The sequence below is a fragment of the Esox lucius genome, chromosome 14 (assembly GCF_011004845.1).
Source record: "Esox lucius isolate fEsoLuc1 chromosome 14, fEsoLuc1.pri, whole genome shotgun sequence".
NCBI classification, from domain to species: Eukaryota; Metazoa; Chordata; class Actinopteri; order Esociformes; family Esocidae; genus Esox; species Esox lucius.
The window spans coordinates 2224562-2247434 of record NC_047582.1 but is presented as its reverse complement, the minus strand read 5'-3'; the positions used below and the strand labels follow the sequence as shown (position 1 = coordinate 2247434).

General features: G+C 40.2%; 1 protein-coding gene across 5 annotated transcripts in view; it reads right to left on the bottom strand.

Moving 5' to 3' along the window:
* Window positions 1–22222, bottom strand: part of LOC105029281 (probable E3 ubiquitin-protein ligase HERC1) — a 186036-nt gene extending 163814 nt beyond the window's left edge. For 4 of the 5 annotated variants that reach the window (XM_020044405.2, XM_034297070.1, XM_020044408.2 and 1 more), the window contains exons 1-8: window positions 21877–22222; window positions 7552–7737; window positions 6513–7325; window positions 5125–5220; window positions 4733–4918; window positions 3925–4080; window positions 3574–3729; window positions 44–140 (exon numbers count right to left, since the gene is read on the bottom strand). In XM_020044405.2, the coding sequence (XP_019899964.2) occupies window positions 44–140; window positions 3574–3729; window positions 3925–4080; window positions 4733–4918; window positions 5125–5220; window positions 6513–7325; window positions 7552–7716 (1669 nt within the window). In that variant the 5' untranslated portion in view covers window positions 7717–7737; window positions 21877–22222. The remainder of the gene's footprint in view (window positions 1–43; window positions 141–3573; window positions 3730–3924; window positions 4081–4732; window positions 4919–5124; window positions 5221–6512; window positions 7326–7551; window positions 7738–21876) is intronic. The other variant, XM_020044406.2, reaches the window with a different exon arrangement.
* Between the last annotated feature and the right edge of the window lie 651 nt (window positions 22223–22873).

Here is a 22873-nt window from a genome sequence, read left to right as displayed (position 1 = left end):
TGTATTGAGTAGTTGTGTCATTTAAAAGGGGAAACAGGTGTACCCAGCCTGCCGAAGTCTCCTTCTCCCCAGGTGTATAGCTCTCCGTCATTTGTAACAGCAGCACTGTGTCTGTAGCCAGCAGACACACACACCACAACCTGAAAATCAAAGTGATGCAGAATATATATATATATATACACACACACACACAGTATCTCACAAAAGTGAGTACACCCCTCACATTTTTGTAAATATTTGATTATATCTTTTCATGTGACAATGCTGAAGAAATGACACTTTGCTACAATGTAAAGTAGTGAGTGTACAGTTGGTATAACAGTGTAAATTTGCTGCCCCCTCAAAATAACACAACACACAGCCATTAATGTCTAACCCGCTGGCAACAAAAGTGCAAATGTCCAAATTGGGCAATTTCCCCTCCCCGGTGTCATGTGACTCGTTAGTGTTACAAGGTCTCAGGTGTGAATGGGGAAAAGGTGTGTTAAATTTGGTGTTATCGCTCACACACTCCTTCCTACTGGTCACTGGAAGTGGTGGAATCTGAGCATTAATAATTACTATATGAATGCACGTTTCATTGGGAGTGAATGTGCCTAGAGAATGAGAACAACAGAAACAACTCTGTTTAGATTACCTCTTGGTAGGTTTCGCTCTGATAACCACAGGAATGTTTACAGTGACCATCTGGCATGGGGGGTTAACTTCTAGAAACATGATCTGTGCTAGGTAGAAATACCTTTAATGTATAGGTTAGCTGGCAACTATCTGTACAGTGAGAAGACAATGGAACGTTCACTGAATGACATCTGTGCTGCAAATTTCCAATAAACTTGGGCAAACGTCTCCCTCGATTTGATACGGCTTCTACATTATTTGACCACTATACATAACCACCGATTTCTAAAAGTTCAACATGGCAACTCATGGCAAAGAACTCTCTGAGGAGCTGGGATTTTTTTGTTGCTCTGCATAAAGATGGCCTAGGCTATAAGAAGATTGCCAAGACCCTGAAACTGAGCTGAGGCACATTGGCCAAGACCATACAGCGGTTTAACAGGACAGGTTCCACTCAGAACAGGCCTCGCCATGGACGACCAAAGAAGTTGAGTGCACATGCTCAGCGTCATATCCAGAGGTTGTCTTTGGGAAATAAACGTATGGGTGCTGCCAGCATTATTGCAGAGGTTGAAGGGGAGGGGGATCAGCCTGTCAGTGATCAGACCATACGCAGTACACTGCATCAAATTGGTCTGCATGGCTGTCATCCCAGTCTCTTCTAAAGATAATGCACAAGAAAGCCCACAAACAGTTTGCTGAAGACAAGCAGACTAAGGACATGGATTACTGGAACAAGGTGAGGAGAACAAAGACAAGTGTGTCTTGCCTACAGTCAAGCATGGTGGTGGGAGTGTCATGCACGAGTGCTGCCGGTACTGGGGAGCTACAGTGCATTGAGGGAACCATGAATGCAAAAATGTACGGTGACATATTGAAGAGCATGATCCCTTCCCTTCGGAGACAGGGCCGCAGGGCAGTATTCCAACATGATAACGACCCCAAACACACCTCCAAGACGACCACTATCTTGCTAAACAAGCTGAGGGTAAAGGGGATGGATTGGCCAAGCATGACTCAAGACCTAAACCCTATTGAGCATCTGTGGGGCATCCTCAAACAGAAGGTGGAGGAGCGCAAAGTCTCCAACATCCACAAAATAAGCGTGATATTGAATTCTAGCATATCGAAACAGAGAGAGCAGTGCCTCCCCCTCCCTTAATTTCCTGTTGCACACCAGAAGGTCATTTTGGGCTTGAGATTGCCGGTCATATGTCTGAGACACACTGCCGATTTGTGTGTGTGTGTGTGTGTGTGTGTGTGTGTATCAAATACTTGTTCTCCCCACTGTACATACATACACATATACACGCATATGCCAATTTTGCAGGTTTTTCTACTTACTAAGCATGTAGAGGTCTGTAATTTTTATCATAGGTACACTTCAACTGTGAGAGACCAAATCTAAAACAAAAATTCAGAAAATCACATTGTATGATCAATTAGCATTTTATTGCATGACATAAGTATTTTATCACCTACCAACCAGTAAGAATTCTGTCTCTCACAGACCTGTTTGTTTTTCTTTAAGAAGCCCTCCTGTTCTCCACTCATTACCTGTATTAACTGCACCTGTTTGAAATCGTTACCTGTATGATAGACACCTGTCCACACACTCAATCAAACAGACTCCAACCTCTCCACAATGGCCAAGACCAGAGAGCTGTGTAAGGACATCAGGGATACAATTGTAGACCTGCACAAGGCTGGGATGGGCTACAGGACAATAGGCAAGCAGCTTGGTGTGAAGGCAACAACTGTTGGCGCAATTATTAGAAAACGGAAGAAGTTCAAGATGACGGTCAATCTCCCTCGGTCTAGGGCTCCATGCAAGATCTCACCTCGTGGGGCATCAAGGATCATGAGGTACGTGAGGGATCAGCCCAGAACTAAACGGCAGGACCTGGTCAATGACCTGAAGAGAGCTGGGACCACAGTCTCAAAGAAAACCTTTAGTAACACACTATCAAAATCCTGCAGCGCAGGTCCCCCTGCTCAAGCCAGCACATGTCCAGGCCCGTCTGAAGTTTGCCAATGACCATCTGGATGATCCAGAGGAGGAATGGGAGAAGGTCATGTGGTCTGATGAGACAAAAATAGAGCTTTTTGGTCTAAACTCCACTCGCTGTATTTGGAGGAAGATGAAGGATGAGTACAACCCCAAGAACACCCTCCCAACCGTGAAGTATGGAGGTGGAAACATCATTCTTTGGGGATGCTTTTCTGCAAAGGGGACAGAACGACTGCACCGTATTGAGGGGAGGATGGATGGGACCATGTATCGCAAGATCTTGGCCAACAACCTCCTTCCCTGAGTATGAGCATTGAAGATGGGTTGTGGCTGGGTCTTCCAGCATGACAACGACCCAAAACACACAGCCAGGGCAACTAAGGAGTGGCTCCGTAAGAAGCATCCTAGAGTGGCCTAGCCAGTCTCCAGACCTGAACCCAATTGAAAATCTTGGGAAGGAGCTGAAAGTCTGTATTGCCCAGCGACAGCCCCGAAACCTGAAGGATCTGGAGAAGGTCTGTATGGAGGAGTGATTCAAAATCCCTGCTGCAGTGTGAGCAAACCTGGTCAAGAACTACAGGAAACGTATGATCTCTGTAATTGCAAACCAAGGTTTTTGTACCAAATATTAAGTTCTGCTTTTCTGATGTATCAAATACTTATGTTAAAATGCAAATTGATTACTTTTTTGTTTTAGATTCCATCACTCACAGTTGAGGAGTACCTATGATAAAAATTACAGACTTCTACATGCTTTGTAAGTGGGAAAACCTGCAAAATCGGCAGCGTATCAAATACTTGTTCTCCCCACTGTGTGTATGTGTGTGTGTATGTATATATATATATAGATTCTGGTTGAAATGGAACAAGTATGTGATGTTGTGTGCGATACCCCAGATACTACTTCAATCTAACCACACAATCAGTCTTCACTACAAGTTTACCTTGCCAAGCAGAGGACCCTGTATTATCTTGGGATATTTCTGAGTGGCACTGTTTCCGTGGCCCAGCTTCCCATAGTCACCATCGCCCCACGAAAAGACCTCTCCCTCCCCCGTGACAGCAAGGGTGTGGCCGTCAGAGCCTTTGGACGAGGACACCTAAAGTGCAAAAAAGAACATCTGGATGAAAAGTTGAAATCAGCAGTGGACCCTCCTGTTGCTCATGACCATTCTAACGTTGGCTGTCTCGTTTTGTACGTTTTGAAACAATTCTACACACTGAGCAGTAACACAATGACAATCAGCAGGGGAACTACTGCATGCAGCTGAAAGGAGACATGGTGAGTCTTGTACCTTGCGCATGTTTCTTGGAGGCTCCAAGACGAGCTTCTTGGGCATGGACTGGTTGTTGGAGTCCCCAAGACCCAGGCGGCCATAGCTCCCCTTCCCACAAGCCTTTACCGAGCCATCGGCAGACACAGAAAAAGTGCAGTACTGGCCTGCTTCAATCTGCAATGGAATAAAGAAGACGCAGACGTAGAGAAAAATGTCACCCGTGGCAAAGACATAGAATTTGACATTCGATAGAACCAATCATCTCAAACTGGAAATTACATTAATGGCATTATTTCAGATGAATGCAAATAGATTTTGCAAGCCACAATCAACGCATGTTGAGCTGGTTAAGAAAACAAATAAAGCAGTGTTCACGAAGGCGCACTGTGGTCACAATTACTCCATTTAAATTGCAGAGCTCCTCTAACAAGACATAGTTTAAACATTTTGAAAAAAGTTACCTCACTCAGTCTCAGACATATGACCACCAATCACAAGCCCAAAATGACATTCAGGTGTCTAACAGGACATTTTGGGTGGGGGAGGCACTGCTCTCTCTGTTTCGATATGCTGGAATTAAATGTCACGCTTATTTCATCCTCAAAACAAATGCTTTCTTTTCAGCTGCAGAGAGATCTTTGACCAGAGAAAACTTTATTACATGTTTTGGTTATGTGACCCGTACTGTAGTCTGCTGGTTGAAATATTTTCTCCTCAAAAAGAATTGTCAGCAAGGTCCCAGCAGCTTGGGTGGACGGTAACCAGGCTAGAAAGACACAGTTCCTCTTGGCCCTACAAGGAAAATGAAGTCAGCATGACGGCGTACCATTTGAGCGTCGCTGAATCCCTGTGCTAGTTTGGGTTGGAGGATCTTCTCTAGAGTGCCCTCGGCCAGCTGGTGGGAGCTGTTGCTGCCCCAGACATACACCATGATCGCATCGTTCTCTGTTCCACCAGTGGTGGCTGAGCCCGCGCTGCATGAACACAGGCAGTTGGACGCTAGGTTACAGATCTGAGGAGGAGAGAGGTAAGAAGGACGATTACACACAGCGTGAAAGTGCCTTTATTCAGTCCACTGTCATTCGTTGAGTAGAAAAACGTCAGCAATTATTGCACTTCAGGGACATTTGGGGTTAACTGAACTGATTGGAGTGCTGCCCAGTTCTATCAATAAGATCTATGAAATAGAAAGTCCTAATTGATTTTGTGCAAACCAACCTCTTCAAATAGGCAGAGGGCAACATGGGAGAGGCTACAGAATCCATCAGCATCCTTCTTTAGGGCCTGTGTATTGAGAGAATCCCCACGAAAACCCTGGAAGAATAAAAAGGCACAACTAATTAATTAAAGGGTACAGGACCAGTAGTTCCCAACCTACTTGAATGACCTTGAAAAGAAGGTACTCAGTGTACTTTGTTACACTTAAGGAAAACCTCAACAAGTAACCCACTTTAACCAAGCAGTAGAATACAATAAAAAAAACAGCCCTAAAAACATACTACCAATCAATGTTGTATCTATAACTTGCATTTTAGGCCCTGGTCAAAATTAGTGCATTAAATAGGGAATGAGGTTACATTTAGGACTTCACAATATACTAAGTTCAGCTAGACATCTCTTAAGTTCAACCAGAGGAATTCTTTATCAAATCACACAGAACATAAAAGCTTTCTACTAGATTTCCTATTGATTAAGTGACTAGCAAATCAAAAGAACAAACAGGTAGACATGGTTGGCCAACCACACTGAAGAATGAACAGGCTTTTAACTGCAGGCATCAAGCCCAAAATCAAATCAAGACAAAATTTAAAAAGTTAACGTGATTAATGACAAAATACTATCGCCAGTTCCACCCCAACACAAAAAGCTACACTTTGGAAAGACATGAAAGTAATTGTATGAATTATTATATTGAAAGGATGTCCATGGCACCAAACACTGGTTAAATAGCCAGTGGATGAGTGAGTGAATGGTTAACTGGCTAGGGAAAATAAAGACAGTTACTTATAAGTAAATGTTAATATCCAGCTCTATGTACCACTTATGCACCAAAAGACCACTACTAACCAGTGTGGCTGCAGGGTAGCTTAAAGGTTAGAGCATCAGACCAGCAACCACTTTATCAAAAAAATGCTGCTCTATAAAATTCCTGGGCCGGCAAGTTAAGAAATCAGGCGTTCTGTCTCTGGGAGTCTCTCTATTTACCAGGCCACTGCTTTTTCTAAAAACTTGTTCACGGTCAACAGCAACAAAAATATAAAAAATAAACAGAAACATATTACACCAGTGCAACCACAAAGGCTTAGAGAAAGCATTTTAAATCAACACTTCCGCCTGGCCAGAGGTAGTGTAGCTAGAATCCTCTACCAAATGGGTACACATCACTGCGGTCTCAAAAATGGCACCCTTTTACCAAAAAATGACCATAAGCCCTAGTTCAAAGTAAAACACTGTAAAGGAAATAGGGTGCCATTTGGGAAGCTGGTCTCTCCTATAAATAGCATAACATGAGAACCAATATTATTGATGACACCCATACCAGGTAGAACAGCAGTTTAAAACGAAAGGACACACCGATGCTGGAGACTAGGAGGTGGGGCACTTACAGAGTATTGCCTCATTTGTAGGAGTGTCTGACAGATGAGGTCGTAGCCTACTCCTCCCTCTGACTTTAAGCAGGAAGATGTATCAGACAGGGTAGAGGAAGAAGGTATTGAGGAGGTGGAGGCAGCAGAGGCGGCCAGAGCCACCTCCACCCACTCTAGCAGGAATCTCAGGGAGCCCCTCTGCACAGCCAGGCCCAGAAGCAGCTCCAGAGCCAGCCTGCGCCCTGCCCGGTCAGCCCCGCCATTCCCTGAGCTTATAGACGTCTTCTTCAGGAAGTCTGCCACCTGACCCAGGCAGTCCAGCCCCACTGCCGGGATCTTGTTCTCATTGGCCAGTGACAGGGGCGGCAGTGAAGCCAGAACAGAGGATGCAGTGGCCAACACATCGTTACAGAGTGCTGCTCCCGGGTCCTCCCGGGAGTACCGCCAGTTCTGCTGCAGCAAGGCGAAGAGAAGACTCAGCCCTGTCCGTACACCCATCTCTATCAGAACCTCTGTCCCCGATTTAGCCCTGGACGCCCCTCCAGGCACCCAGGGCTCGGAGGCAGGCTCCAGGGCACAGCTGCCCTGGCTAGCCGTGGCCTGTGGGGGAGAAGGCGCCCGGAAGCGGTTGTGGTATTTGTTGTGGATGGCATAGTAGATCCGCTGGAGGACCACGAGGCGATGGTGAAGACCCAGGGCGTAGGGGGTCCTGGACAGCACACGGTGGGCCAGGCAGCGCTGGCTGTGGAGTAAGGCCGAGAGGTACTCCTCCTTCTCCTCTGCAGCACTGGACTCATACTGGAAGTCTGGCAGGCGGGGGCCGATCAGGTCCTAAAATTACAACAAAGTAAAAGATGCAGCTTTAACTCATATTTTGAGCTTAAAGCACTATTATGTTTACCCTGATCCCAGTTCAGTTTGTGCTGCAACCTACTTGTTCCACTTATTCCCCAGCCAAATAGGCTTGACAGCTGGATAGTACAACATCCCAAACAGACAATCAGGCTGAATCTTAGAGTACAAAAGCAGAGAACATTTTATCCCTTCTTTTGTTTACCTGCACAGGCTGGGCCAGTCCCATCACCTCCTTATTGTGCAGCAACTTGGCATAGAGGCCTGCAGCACCCTGGCGTGTTGCCGTCTGGACACTGTCTTCCGCCGCCCAGGAGCTGTTTAGATGTTCCTGCCACTTTAACATCACGTGGGTCTGGCAAGGCACCATTTCTCCTGATCATTATCCACACTGTGGAGTTGTGCAAGTAGGAGAAGGGGAGAAAAGAAACAGCATTTGTAATAGTTGAGGTAATAGAATTATGGTATATGCCAGGAGTAGGCAACTTAAATCCTGCTGGTATAAGTGTCAATTGTCTGAGGTCTGAATGAATCGCTGATTAAACGACAATTAAAACCAGAAGCATTTTGGCCTGGAAGAACCAGATTTGCCTACCCCTGTAATAAAGTTACATTTGGACCAACAGCACGGATTTTCTACAGCAGGCCTGAAGGACTAAAATAAATAAAATGCTATTTAATTATTTAAAAATCATACATTGTGATTTTCTGGAGTTTGGATTTTAGATTCCGTCTCTCACAGTTGAAGTGTACCTATGATAAAAATTACAGACCTGTACATGCTTTGTAAGTAGGAAAACCTGCAAAATCGGCAGTGTATCAAATACTTGTAGGTAGATGTTGAGTGAGAGAATGAAAACATTTGTGTGTGTGTGTCTTTGCATGCACATGCTTCTGCGTTTTCCTATACAAGTGCCAGCCCTGAACCCAGTGGATAAAAAATTGGGTCAGGCATGCAGATCCAGGAATTGTGATGCTAGCGATAAGAAGCGGGACTGATTCTAATCTAGTATAGTAGCTATGTGCCTCAATGACTCAACACCCCTAAAGACTACTTCTATACATTGACCTGTGATTTACAGACTGGTTCAACAGTGCAGTGTCATATGTTTTGGCGCTGTGCCATTTCCAGTCGAGGACTTGCAAATAACTTATTCTGGATGAATGTGTAACATACTGTTCATATACAGCTCTGGTAAAAATTAAGAAACCACTGCACCTTTTCTTTCCTTTCCAAAAAAGTCAAAAAGGAAGGTTTTGAGTAAGGAACAGAAGGGTTAAAATTAAGAGACCAATGCAAATTGAACGCTTCTGTTCCTCAAACTAGTATACAGTGGGGAGAACAAGTATTTGATATACTGCCGATTTTGTAAGTTTTCCTACTTACAAAGCATGTAGAGGTCTGTCATTTTTATCATAGGTACACTTCTACTGTAAGAGACGGAATCTAAAACAAAAATCCAGAAAATCACATTGTAAGATTAAGTAATTAATTAGCATTTTATAGCATTACATATGTATTTGATCATCTACCAACCAGTAAGAATTCCGGCTCTCACAGAATTTCAGCTCTCTTTCTTTAAGAAGCCCTCCTGTTCTCCACTCATTACCTGTATGATAGACACCTGTCCACACACTCAATCAAACAGACTCCAACCTCTCCACAATGGCCAAGACCAGAGAGCTGTGTAAGGACATCTGGGATACAATTGTAGACCTGCACAAGGCTGGGATGGGCTACAGGACAATAGGCAAGCAGCTTGGTGAGAAGGCAACAACTGTTGGTGCAATTATTAGAAAATGGAAGAAGTTCAAGATGACGGTCAATCTCCCTCGGTCTGGGGCTCCATGCAAGATCTCACCTCGTGGGACATCAAGGATCATGAGGAAGGTGAGGGATCAGCCCAGAACTACACGGCAGGACCTGGTCAATGACCTGAAGAGAGCTGGGACCACAGTCTCAAAGAAAACCTTTAGTAACACACCATCAAAATCCTGCAGCGCACGCAAGGTCCCCCTGCTCAAGCCAGCACATGTCCAGGCCCGTCTGAAGTTTGCCAATGACCATCTGGATGATGCAGAGGAGGAATGGGAGAAGGTCATGTGGTCTGATGAGACAAAAATAGAGCTTTTTGGTCTAAACTCCACTCGCTGTGTTTGGAGGAAGAAGAAGGATGAGTACAACCCCAAGAACACACTCCCAACCGTGAAGCATGGAGGTGGAAACATCATTCTTTAGGGATGCTTTTCTGCAAAGGGGACAGGACGACTGCACCGTATTGAGGGGAGGATGGATGGGGCCATGTATCGCGAGATCTTGGCCAACAACCTCCTTACCTCAGTAAGAGTATCGAAGATGGGTCGTGGCTGGGTCTTCCAGCATGACGACAACCCGAAACACACAGCCAGGGCAACTGAGTGGCTCCGTAAGGAGCATCTCAACGTCCTGGAGTGGCCAAGACAGTCTCCAGACCTGAACCCAATAGAAAATCTGTGGAGGGAGCTGAAAGTCTGTATTGCCCAGCGACAGCCCGGAAACCTGAAGGATCTGGAGAAGGTCTGTATGAAGGAGTGGGCAAAAATCCCTGCTGCAGTGTGTGCAAACCTGGTCAAGAACTATAGGAAACGTATGATCTCTGTAATTGCAAAAAAAGGTTTCTGTACCAAATATTAAGTTCTGCTTTTCTGATGTATCAAATACTTATGTCGTACAATAAAATGCAAATTAGTTACTTAAAAATCATATAATGTGATTTTCTGGATTATTTTTTTTGATTCCGTCACTCACAGTTGAAGAGTACCTATGATAAAAAATTACAGACTTCTACATGCTTTGTAAGTGGGAAAACCTGCAAAATCGGCAGCGTATCAAATACTTGTTCTCCCCACTGTATACTACTTTCTGCAAACTATATTTGATTTCCATTATAGCAAAAATGCCACCTGTGTGTTTGGCTGTTTTGTCTGCAAAAGGTGGCTACTTTGATATGTCAAAAATGTAGATTACATTTAGTTGAACAAAACAATTCCATTATCTATTTTTTGTCTCCAATCTTTAATTAGTTCTCTGCTTTCAATTCAGAGTACATTAAGACATTAAACTATGTGAATATCAATAAAAACTGGGAAAATTGAGGTTTTCAAAAATTATTTTACCAGTACAGTGTGTGTGTGTGTATAGGAATACTTTAATATTAGACCTTCAGTGTAAAACTGTTGCGTACATTTTGCACATTTAAGTACCATTAATAAAACCTGGATAGTTTTAGCAATGATTGACAGTTTTAATGCAATAGTTTTATATTATATCTCATATGTCCATAACTGTTTTTCTTGCAGGTGCTGTAGGTATTTAGGTACTTAAATACCTGGACTAATTTTGCTTAAATACTTGATGGTTTTTCAATGTTAGTTTGAGTTAACACTACAACTGCTAGCGAAGACGTCTGCTTCCAGTTAGCGAGTGGCACCAATATATATTGTCCCAGCATGGTTATTAAGTTTCGGTGTCAGTGCCTACAAACAAACTTATTATGGAAGAAAATGTATCTCAAGGGTTGAGAAATGTTGCCTAACCAGCTAAGGCAAGGGCAAAAACATAGCAAACGCTGCAAACGCCATTGCATTAAATGAGCAGATAAATGGAATAGTGCGACACAGGCTGCAACTTTAAATTGGTAATATGTATAAAATAGAGAACACTGAACTTTAACTCGATTATTATTCAGTTTAATAGCACATTATGTAGGCTATTATGTCTATTTTTAAGTGAGATTATCTACACTGTTTATACCCATGTTTGAAAATCACAAATCATAACCGGAATTGCAGTATTTGTCAAAATAATTTTTATCCAATATTTTATCCAAATCATGCAGCCTTGGTTTTCTAGACAGAGAACTTGCCTGATTAGACATGGCACGGTTCTCAATTAGTAGCCTTTTGGACATACCGTATGCTTAGGCTGCTCTAGATATGCATTGACAACTAAACAGGTTGCTTTGTAATGAAAATCACCTGAACAATCCATTCCATATTTTACTCTTTAAAATTACTTGTATCTTTACAGATGTTTTGATCAGCATATTTCAACAATTACTTGGCCTAATGCTAGAGATCAACTCATCCATCTACTTATCAGGAAGTCGCTCTGGATAGGAGCATCTGCTAAATGACTTCGCTTAAACGTAAAATATTTTAGAGGTCTTGAACATCTGTATTCAAAAATATTCAAAACAGTATGACACGAAATGTTGCTGATGGGGTACCATCAAAACATTTTGTTTCACCAATCAATACATAAGAAACTAAATGGTGCACGGGTGAGCAATGTTTGCAATGCCACTGTTCTCAGCTACATGGAAATTGTTCAGAGTTGCAGACAATTTGCTTTATTATTACAAAGATTTTTATCAGCTCCTGGGAGAAATGTGTAGAATTTTAAGAAATTGTCTTACATTATCAAGACAGGGAGGAGCCTCTAAAATAAATAAAAATCTGTGAGGTGACAAGCCATCTTCACTAATGGCTACTCCCTTGGCACTCCGGTGACAACACCCACCACCTAACGCCCTTATGGATCCTGAAAAAAAACACCCAAGATCTTCATTCTGCAAAAACAGGTGGTTTGCACACCTAGTCTGCCCAGTCAAAGCTTTTCTTCGTCCCTTGACCCCAATAGTGAAACCAGCATTCTCTTGAAGTAGGTGTACCTGCTATGTCGATTGAGAAGTAATGTGTTTAAGTAATTAGGCTTGAATCAAAAAGGATTCTGTCAAAATGTGAATTCCAAATTATTTACCCCAATGTTGCAGTGGCCATAGAGGCTATGACTTAATACTGTCTATGCTTTGACAAAAGTTGTTTCTGACCAAAGCCTTAGCATTTAAAACTAAAACTTGAATCTGATTGCAAGTTTTTTACACATTTTCTTTTCATTGGATGACATTAAATTAAAATGACTAATTATTGTCCAAGGGATGATGTCCTTTCTGTAACAAAACCTTTTGATCAAAATTGACATATGGCTGTGGCTAGTGAATAACTGATTCACATAATAGTTTGCAGCGATCACCTGGTAAGTGGCAGCAGAGTATCAAGAGAATCAGTAGGAATAAAGTAACATGAACCATCTGTGATTTAATTTATAAATACATTCTCTTCAAGTCTGTTACAACACAGCACAGGGAGGCTACACATTGCAGCTGAGCAGTAGGCATATGACCAGTTAAACGTTTGACACACTATCCCTATGGACACAGTCTTTTCTTTTTTTACCCTCAATGTCTAGCCAACCAACCTTCCAGACGTCTAGTTCTAGTCTAGACTAATTCATTGTGAAGTTGCGTACACCACCACCCTGACTGCCAACCCAAACTCCTTTTCCAAATAAAGCATGTCAACAAGCAACCAAATAGTACGTCTGATATGAGTTGGCTCATAAAAGAGGCCTAATGGCTTTTTTTTTTATTAGCCTTGGATTTACTTTAAGCTGCAAACACCCATCCTATCCTAACAGCAGCAAACTTCACCTTCAACAGGTCAATAGCAAGAGCCTTTACATTTCCCATTTAGATAGCTTGGACAAGACTGTACAGTAGCCTTTTTGGACTACTGAAATGGTCTGGTATTCCTTACCAAACACTTGAACTTAATGCACAGTCAGTGTCCTTTGACAGATCAACCTTCATATAACTTGAGTGTACAGTAATTGGAACTGTAATACAAGAACATGATACAGCATCAATGCAGTGAGGGATATTTATGGGTAGACTGTGATTGTAAAATAAATTTCCCAGACACAACCAAGTGTACAAGTGAGTGAGACCGCCTTAAAGCTTTACAGTCAAATTCTGCATTCCAAAAGGCATGCCATTTGCTAGTACTACAAAGGGAATGTTAATTGGAGAAAGATCCAATTTTGTTACGTTTGTATGTTATTTCTTAAAGAAACTGAATTGTTTTTACTAAATCAAAATTAGGTTTGCGCAATATTGACAGAATATGATATTGCAATATTGATCATGAATATAAAGAGAATAGCTTGGGTAAATTAATTTTGAAATCCCTTCTGATTTTGACAATAGGTTACGTCCTAAAATAGTTAAGTCTCTTGCTAACCAATTATTTAAGTTTCTCTTTATTTCTTCAAATTTCTCTGTGATATTTTTGGATTCTCTTATTGCCACATTTTTTGATAGATGAATGCCTAAGTATTTTACATCATTTTTAACTGGAATCATCTCCAAGTTAGTCTCAATGCAATTAAACAAAGGTAGTATTTCACATTTTTTAAGATTAAGGCAAAGGCCTGATGCCCTGGAAAAAACAGAAATCACATTTAAAGCCTTCTGAAGAATTGATTTGTCCTTTAGAAATATCACTGTATCATCAGCAAATTGGCTTATTTTCAATTCGGTGTCACAAACTTTTATCCCTTTAAGGTCTTTATTATTTACTACAAAATAGGCCAAAAGCTGCATACAGATAATGAATAATTCTTATTCCACAAGAGACTTTGATTCTTGGAGTGAAGTCTGATTGAAGTGAAATATAACTATATATTTGGTCATAAAACATTTTTATAACCTTACAAAAGTTATTCCCAAACCCAAAAAGTTGAAGCGATTTCAGTAAAAAATCATGTTCGATGGAATCAAATGCCTTGAAAAAAATCAATAAACAATATTAGGCTTTCTGTATTAATAAGGCTCTGGTAATCCAACATGTCCATAATCAGTCTCACATTGTAATGAATATGTCTTCCTTTAATAAAGGCGGACTGAAATTCGTCTATTAACATTCAAGAAATGTTTTACTCTGTTAGCATATCAAAGCTAGTCATTTATAATCATTGCAAAGTAGAGTAATAGGTCTCCAATTATCTAACAATAATAAGTCTTTATTGGGTTTGGGCAACAAAGTTATCAGACCAGTTTTCATCGTTGGGGATAACTGACAATTTTTTATGCAATCGAGATACGCGTTAAATAATAAAGTTTTAATATCTGTCCAAAAAGTCTTAAAAAATTCTATAGATAAACCATCAATGCCCGGTGATTTACCGTTTTTCATTTGTTTTAAAGCCGTTTCAATTTCTGCTAATGTTATATCTTTTTCTAGTAAAAATGTGTCTTCATCTGTTAGTTTAGTTACATTTTCGTTAACACTTTTCATAAAAGGTATCACAATCGTCACTCTTAAATTTTTTCTTATATAAATTACCATAAAATTTACAAACTTCCTCTGTTATCTTTTTTTTGTCTTGAATAATATTTCCATTTTGTTATACATTCTTTGGTCTGTCTCCGTTTTTCAAGGCTAAAAAAATATGATGTTTTTTTTTTCCCCTGCTCAATCCATTTGGCTTTTGATCTTACAAAGGCGCCTTTTGCCTTCTCCAAGTATATATCATCTAATCCGTTCTGAAGCGTGTGTAACTCATGTGTCTCTTCTACAGTCATGTTAGGTTTTTCACATAATAAACTATTTTCTTACCAGCTTCAATAGCTTGTTGCTTAACTCGAAATTTAAACCACTCCCATTTACTTATATCTGACAAATCCATGTCATTAGTTTCAAGACATATTATTCTAATCTGGTTACAGAATTTTTCAGAGAGTTTTTGCCATCTGCATTCCTTCTTCAACACATTCATCAAGACATGTCTCACGTATTCCGTCCATGCTATAGTCATGTTCAATGAGGCTATAGTGTGTATTATTTTGAAGAGAGAGTAGACCCCTTTTTCAAACAATCCCCCAATTCCAGTCTTTAAACATGAAGGAAATTGTTTTCTGTATCTATCAAAGGCATATAACAAAGTCAGTGTAGTTTGTTATAACGCATGTATTTATCTGGGATAATTAAGCTGTTGAATTGACAACTTTAAAGACTACTACGAACGCTTCTGGCTCACACCAGTCATATCTGACAAGTTTATATGCTCTTTTCTCATCATATAAATAGCTAAATAACAACGTACAGGCGAAACTGATGTTATGAAAGACACGCAAAAAAAAAAACTGGGTGTATCTGTCACCATCACTACTAACTCAAATACCTCAGACACCGCCTCCGTGGATATCCCTCCTACACCAGACTCACCGTCTAAGTCCCCGGCCTCCAAAAGAGGCAAAACGGGGGATGACTTAGTTCAAAGTACAATTTCCGCCTTGTCAGCAACAATTAACAATCGAGCCGATATTCTGGAAAAAAACATAGAAGATTTAAAAGGCACAGTTGAGTTTTTGGCTGCCGAATTAGCTGACGTAAAATGTAAAACAACGCAAGTGGAAAAATAATTTGTAACGCTGAGAAGAACTTCACGGAACTAGATGTCAAAGTGGCAGAATTGGTGCGATATAGGAGAAAATGGAATTTGCGGCTAACAGGTGTCACAGAGGAACAAAATGAGAACATAAGAAAAAAAGCCATCGAAATCTGCCATAACACCTGCCCAGATCACAATGGCAAAATCGAGTTGCTGATTCTGTGCACAGGCTTGGTAAGATGCAACATCCTAATATGAACTCTCCCTGCTCAGTGATAATTTAGTTTATCACTGATAAGAGCGAAGCTCTCGATTTACCGGGCAATCTACGTTCCTACTCTCACCTATGGTCATGAGCTTTGGGTCATGACCGAAAGGACAAGATCCCGGATACAGGTGGCCGAAATTAGCTTTCTCTGCAAGGTGGCTGGGCGATCCCTTAGAGATACGAGAAGCTCAGTCACCCGGGAGGAGCTCAGAGTAGAGCCGCTGCTCCTCCACATCGAGAGGGGTCAGCTGAGGTGGCCTGGGCATCTGTTCCGGATGCCTCCTGAACGCCTTCCCGGGAAGGTGTTCCGGGCCCGTCCAACCGGGGGGAGACCCCGGGGAAGACCTAGGACACGCTGGAGGGACTATGTCTCCCGGCTGGCCTGGGAACGCCTCAGTGTCCCCCCGGAAGAGCTGAAGGAAGTGTCTAGGGAGAGGGCAGTCTGGGCATCTCTGCTTAGACTGCTGCCCCTGCGAACCGGCCCCGGATAAGCAGAAGAAGATGGATGGATGGCGTTTCTACCGAGACGCAGTTTGGAAAGCGGCCAAGAACTCGCTCTTCATACCGGAAAACCACAGGACCGCGAAAGAAGAATCCGGCTCTGGCTAATAATAGAAAGGACTCGGAAAGAAGGCAGATCTGCATACTATGTATGCCCCCGGGCATTTGTTGACGGGAAGGAGATCTTTATATAACTATTTACTGTGAGGTATTGTACTGTTTCATTTTGGAGGAGTATTAGTTTATTTAAGACTGTACTTTATTGGTAACTCTTACTAAATTAATTGACAATGTAATGTTTCCTTACCTCCTGAACTAACAAAAGGTTCCAACTTTTTCAGGGTTATTAATGTTTCTTTTTTCTTTTTCTTTTCTGGCTGAAAAGGATTTACTAATAGTTATGATCTGACTATACGACAAGATCTACAATTTTCCTTTAAATTATTAAGAGGTTACCCACGGGGATAGTTCTGCTGTAATAGCATTTTCCTAAGGTTCATAAACGGAGCTCATCTCCTTTATCTATTCCTGATTCTATACTTTAATGGTTCATACTGTTTCAATTCTTTCTTTTAATGCAAGGGGTTTAAGAGACAACGTAAAATGCAAAGCTTTATTTTGCCAATGGCTTCAATACCGACTTTGTTTTTATTCAAGAGTCACATTCCACTTTAAAATTATGAAAACTTTTGGAAATCCCAATGGGGAGACAGCATTTGGTTTGCCAATGGCTCAAACTGAGCAGCTGTTGTGCTTACTTTAAAGAACAAATTAAATGGTAAGGTGTTATCCTCCTTTTTGGATCCTGATGGTCATTATCCTTGAACATTGGGAAGAGGCTTATCATGAGAAGTATTGGTTAGAAAATGTATGATGCACTTTGGAGCCAACATTTCTAAACAGCAGAAATCAGAACAAACAAGTATTATAAACAGACTTATTTCTCTGGCCAGTAAAGAGAATGAAAACATATCAAATAATGACAGGCTCAAACTGACAGAATTACAAAACAAAATGGTTGGAGGACGGTGATCAAAACTCAAGTTCCTTCTCCAAATTAGAGAAACAGAACTCAAAAAGAAAATTCACTCAGTAAACTTAAAATAAACGATACCATTGTTAAAAATACCAAGATTGTGTCTGACCACTGTAAAGGTTTTCGTGAAAAATTACATGAATGAAAATTCTCACAGCCAGATAAGATTATATATTTTTTTAATTCAAAGCCAATGTGAATGTCATTCTCCCCTCAAGCTACAAGAAATGTTGGAAGCTATTGGTGCACTTAAAAACAATATGTCTCCTGGAACTGATGGCTTGTCAGCAGTATTCTATAAAGAGGATGCCCCTTTTTTACTAGAAGTTTTCAAAGAAAGCATCAGGCTAGGCGACCTTCCTCCAACCTTCACACAAGGCCTTATTACTCTAATCATTAAGCCCCAAAAAGATAATCTTTTAGATAACTGGCGCCCCATTTGTCTTTTGAATAATGACTACAAGGTTATGGCTATATTATTTGCAAGAAGAATAAAAAAATTGCTTGATAATATTATTGATAAAACTCAATCAGGCTTTATGAAGGGAAGACTGATCAGTAACAATGTGCGATTGGTACTTGACATTATAGATTATTCCGACCTTATTGCAGACAATAGCTTCCTCCTTTTCTTGGAATTTTATAAGGCCTTTGACACACTAGAACATCCCTTCATTATGAAAGTCTTAGAGGTCTTTGGGTTTGGACAATTTTTCATTTCTGCTATAAAAACTTTATACCACGATAGCAATGCCTCTATAAAAAAGCAACATGGCACCTCAGCAATGCATTGAAGGAATAACTTTAGGGGATAGGATAATCACAATCTGTCAGTTAGCAGATGATACCACCTTGTTTTTAAAAAAGAGAGAACAAATTGCTAAATCAATTGACTATATCAAAATGTTTTCACATGCATCTGGTCTCTGTCTTAATATCTATAAATGTGAATTATTTCCCATTGGTTCATGTTTAAATTCTGAAAAATATTTTATCCCAGCAAATAAAGAGGTCAAGTATCTTGGTATTACCATAATGAAAGACCACATTTTAAGGGGGGAAAAAAATTCAAATATCCAGACTAAACTAAATTCTTGGTTGCAGGGAGATCTCTCGAATAAAGGGAAAATGTTGGTAACAAAGTCAGATGGACAATCAAGGGGTAATCTACTCCGCACTAGCTTTGTCTGGAAAAACAAAATTAATTTACTTAAGAAATCTGTGATTATGCAGGATAGTAAGGATGGAGGCCTAAACTTTATAGACTTCACATCTTTAAATAATAGCTTCAAGGTCAAATGGATAAAAACAAGATTTGAAAACCCTACTTCAATTTGGAACTTTGTACCTAACCATATATTTAATACTCTGGGAGGCTTGGGCTTCCTTCTCTTCTGTAATTACGATATTAATAAGATTCCAACTAAACTTTCTAATTTTCATAAGCAAATGCTCTCCTCTTGGCTGCTGATATACAAACAACTTTTCCCCTCACAGATACATAATTTGGAATAACAAAGACATAAAATACAAAAATAATTATTCTTCAAGTCTGGGGTTAACAGAAATATTCTACTGGTTAGTCAACTTTTGAATGAAAATGATTCTTTATTCTCCTACACAGAGTTCCTTAATTAATATGGATTTCCTATTACAGACAAAGAGTTTGCCATTGTTTTCGATGCAATTCCTAATGGTGTATTGATGTTGCTTAGGTCGAGTCCTAAAGGGAAAAATTGTCTTCCTCCATCATTTGGCCCACAAAACATTTGTATAGGGGATAGCTGTCTATTAAATGATAGTTCAACAGTCAATTACAAAATCAGATCTATCTTCATTGAAAATATGGTGTCTACACTAGCTATTATCCCTTACTGGAACAATCTCTATAGCAACATTAATTGGGACAAAACCTGGAAATTGTATAAGGATTACTTTTTACCCAACAAAGTGCTTGAAGTGTCATTTAAGGTAATTCATAAATGTTATCCTGTGAAAAGCAAACTTGTATTATACAATTCTACTGTTAAACCAGAATGTTCTTTCTGTAACATACATGATGAAACAATAAGCCATCGTTTTTGGGACTGCTCCTATACCAAGACCCTCTGGACGGTTTTGTCTAACTATATAAAGTTAAATATCTTTAAGGACTTTGTTCTCTCCATGAATTTGTTTATTTAGGCTTTACAAAATGTAATGACAATGGTATTTCCTTTGTTTTAAACGTACTCTTGTTTCTTGCCAAGCACCATATCCACCTATGTACATTTTCAAATGCTAAGCCTATCTTTTGTACATTCAAAAATAAGTTTGATCTGTATTTGTAAACTATTGTCGACTCTACAAAGCCTAAAGCCATGAAAACTATTTCTAAATGCTCAATGTTTAACATGCCGTAATGTCTCTCTTTACATCTCCCCCCTGTATACTGTATGTGTATTGTATTTATGATGTGAATGCTAAATAAATAAATACAAATATATAAAAATGCAAATTGATAAACAGCCTCTGTCTTCACACGCTGTCGAAGCATGCAAACACGTCACGTGGCATGCTCCATAGGGTATGTTCGTGTAGCTGTAACGGTATTGAGTCAATGTATCGTGCACCCCTAATCACAATATTAACGTTTTGTGTTAGTTTGCTTTAACTGCACTAAATCTCCAGTGTAATTTCCTAATTGCTCTCCATCTTCAAAAATTTGTTTTCAGCAATTACAATTCCATGACTTCCCTCTTCAGAAGACATATGGTGAACAATATATTAGAACCACAAAATCACAAATAAACACAGTATATAACTGTGAGGAGCCTTATCCATAGTATAGGCACCAAATTAGGGGCAGCAGATTATGTCACTGTCAAATTTAAGATTTGATAGGGAGTAAAGAGCCACATTCGGGGCCTAATCACACAAAGCCAGAGATCTGGCAGTTTGCCTAGAGGCCAGCCCTAGACTAGGCCTAACCTATTTAGTTTCCAGTGGATAAAAATAGCGAGGACCTTCTTTAAGACAGTAACATTAGGAAACCGTTTAGGAATTGAGTTGGCAGTCAGCTAGTAAGACCTACTAACTCCCTGAATATGCAACCTCCCTGACCTGAACTAGAACTTAAGCCAGCTAACAGATCATCTGGATCAACAGAAATACCTATTTGGACAATAAGGGGCTATCAGTATGAGAATGAATGTCACTCTAGAGGCCTCACTCTTGTTCTAGTATCAGGTTTAAGTGCAGATATTGCAGGCTGTCTTTATTATTTGCTATACACAAGAGCAAAAGGGAAGATTGATGCTAAGTTTGCTATACAAAGTATTGAAGTAACAGAAATATTGGCCTTTTCACCCCAGACAAACAAGTGCTATATTCCTGGCCTACAAAACATGTTCAATGTAAATTCTAAATGTAATCCAAGTGTTTGGTAGTCTAGAACATAGCTTAATCGTGGTCTGGGAAAACCATCTAATGCAGTTAGTGATCAGGATTGCAGCATAATAGCGAGAGTCAGATTTCAACTATCACATTGGAATAACCTGTATTTGCTGAGCTGAGATTCAAATATAAGATACTAATGTAGAGCTAAATTCTGCTTAAATTAGCCTCATGTCAATGCTTGGAACAAGATCAACGGCATGTTTCCTCCTTGTCAACAAACCAGCAACAACCTTTGACAGAGGTTTGTGTAAAGGAAATCCTATTTCTCAGAATGATCTTCTGTCATGGTATGTGTGCATGCCAAACATTCACACCACAAGGATGCAACTTTGGCTTAAACATCCCCACCCAAATCGAAGATCCAACACATAGTTAGGTTTGCAGAAAACAAACTAAGAGATTTGTGAAAACTAATACTTTGGGGGGTTTGTAATGCATTCATGAAAACAGCGTATTTTATAAAGCCATCTACAGTACGGACTACAGCACAAACTATATATCTAATTTCCCTACCGTTAGGTAAAGCACAGTACAATATCCACCAAAGGCTGTACATCTTGATCTGACAGTATAAATTACAGCTGTCATATTCAGCACCAGCTTGAATCTTTATCTTTGTTAGTTAGCTTGCTAGCTAGTACACTATTGAACAATACAATAATACACCTAAATCGTTAACTGTTAATTAGCCCGTTACTACTGCTCTTTAACAATTCAGTAGCTTAACAGGTTTGTTATTCCAATCTTGTCAAACATGACTATTAACCAACGGGACTGTGTCATAATGTCATTAACGTTTAACCAACTTACAAGCATCTACCTAACTTAGCTAGACAGCAAAATAACGATACGCTAGCTGAAACAAGACTAGCTTGAAATAGAATAGTAGCAAAGCTGTACAGTGTATTGATTTAGCTTGTTTCGTAGCGCAACATTACATAACTACAACTACATGTAGCGGTAATTTGTTAATTTAAAATACACATACACAAATTCCTACAAGATAAACCCTTACCTCTCCTTTCAGTGTCATTCACACCCGGTCTCTGCTTTCTTCGTAAAACGCTAGCCTGTTACAATATCCTTCCTAGCAAACGTAAGCTAACGTTACAGTTGGCAACCACTGCACTGCAGTTGACAAATACTGTCGCTAACGTTAGTGGACGGCAAACAAGTTTTGCAAATAACTCTGAATCGAAAATAAATGAATTCAGCTGAATGTCCGGTCAGGCCACACACATCTGCAATTAGCCAATTTCCAAAAAGGTACCTAAATGTTTTCCGAAATGCCTGGATGATAACGTTGCAACAATCATGTAGCCTACTCTCCCTGTTTGCCATGAAAAACAGCACAGCCAGTCAGTCAGTCACGCTTGGGCGTCAGCTTGAACGCATGAAACGTAACCGGAGACCAATGAAATTGGATTTGACCGAAAACAAGTTGGGCAAGATATTAGAAAACCCAAATATCTTGCCCAACATTTTATTTACGTGGACATGTGGTTCATTTGTCACTAATATTAATAATAAAACATGTGATTTTAATCGCCTTCCTAACACACTAAATATATATATATAAAGTATTAAACAGTTAATGTATTTAAGGTGACAGTGACACAACGTGTTCCAGGGGTTTTTCATAACAGTATTTTGGGGCCTCCATGGTGCACAATCTTGCATTTGAAATGGTGAGTAGTCCAGAGTTAGAATCAGCAATCAACTATATGATACTGCCATCTACTGTCTAGTGTGTTTGTGTGTGTGTATGCACCAGGGCTTCCGTAACTAGCTTTTGGCCGATAAAAAAAAGTTAAAAGACGCTAAAATCGTTGGCTGCCGGTCAAGACTCCGGAAGAATTGTTAATTCCCCAAACAATCTAAACCGCTAGCTAAATCCTCATTAGGAACTTCAGTGAAGTGTACCCTAACTGTAAAAAACTGTCAATAATTGCCTATCATCCCAATTTACAGTGTGACCAAGGAGAGGGGATTCTCAACAAAAACAGAATAAA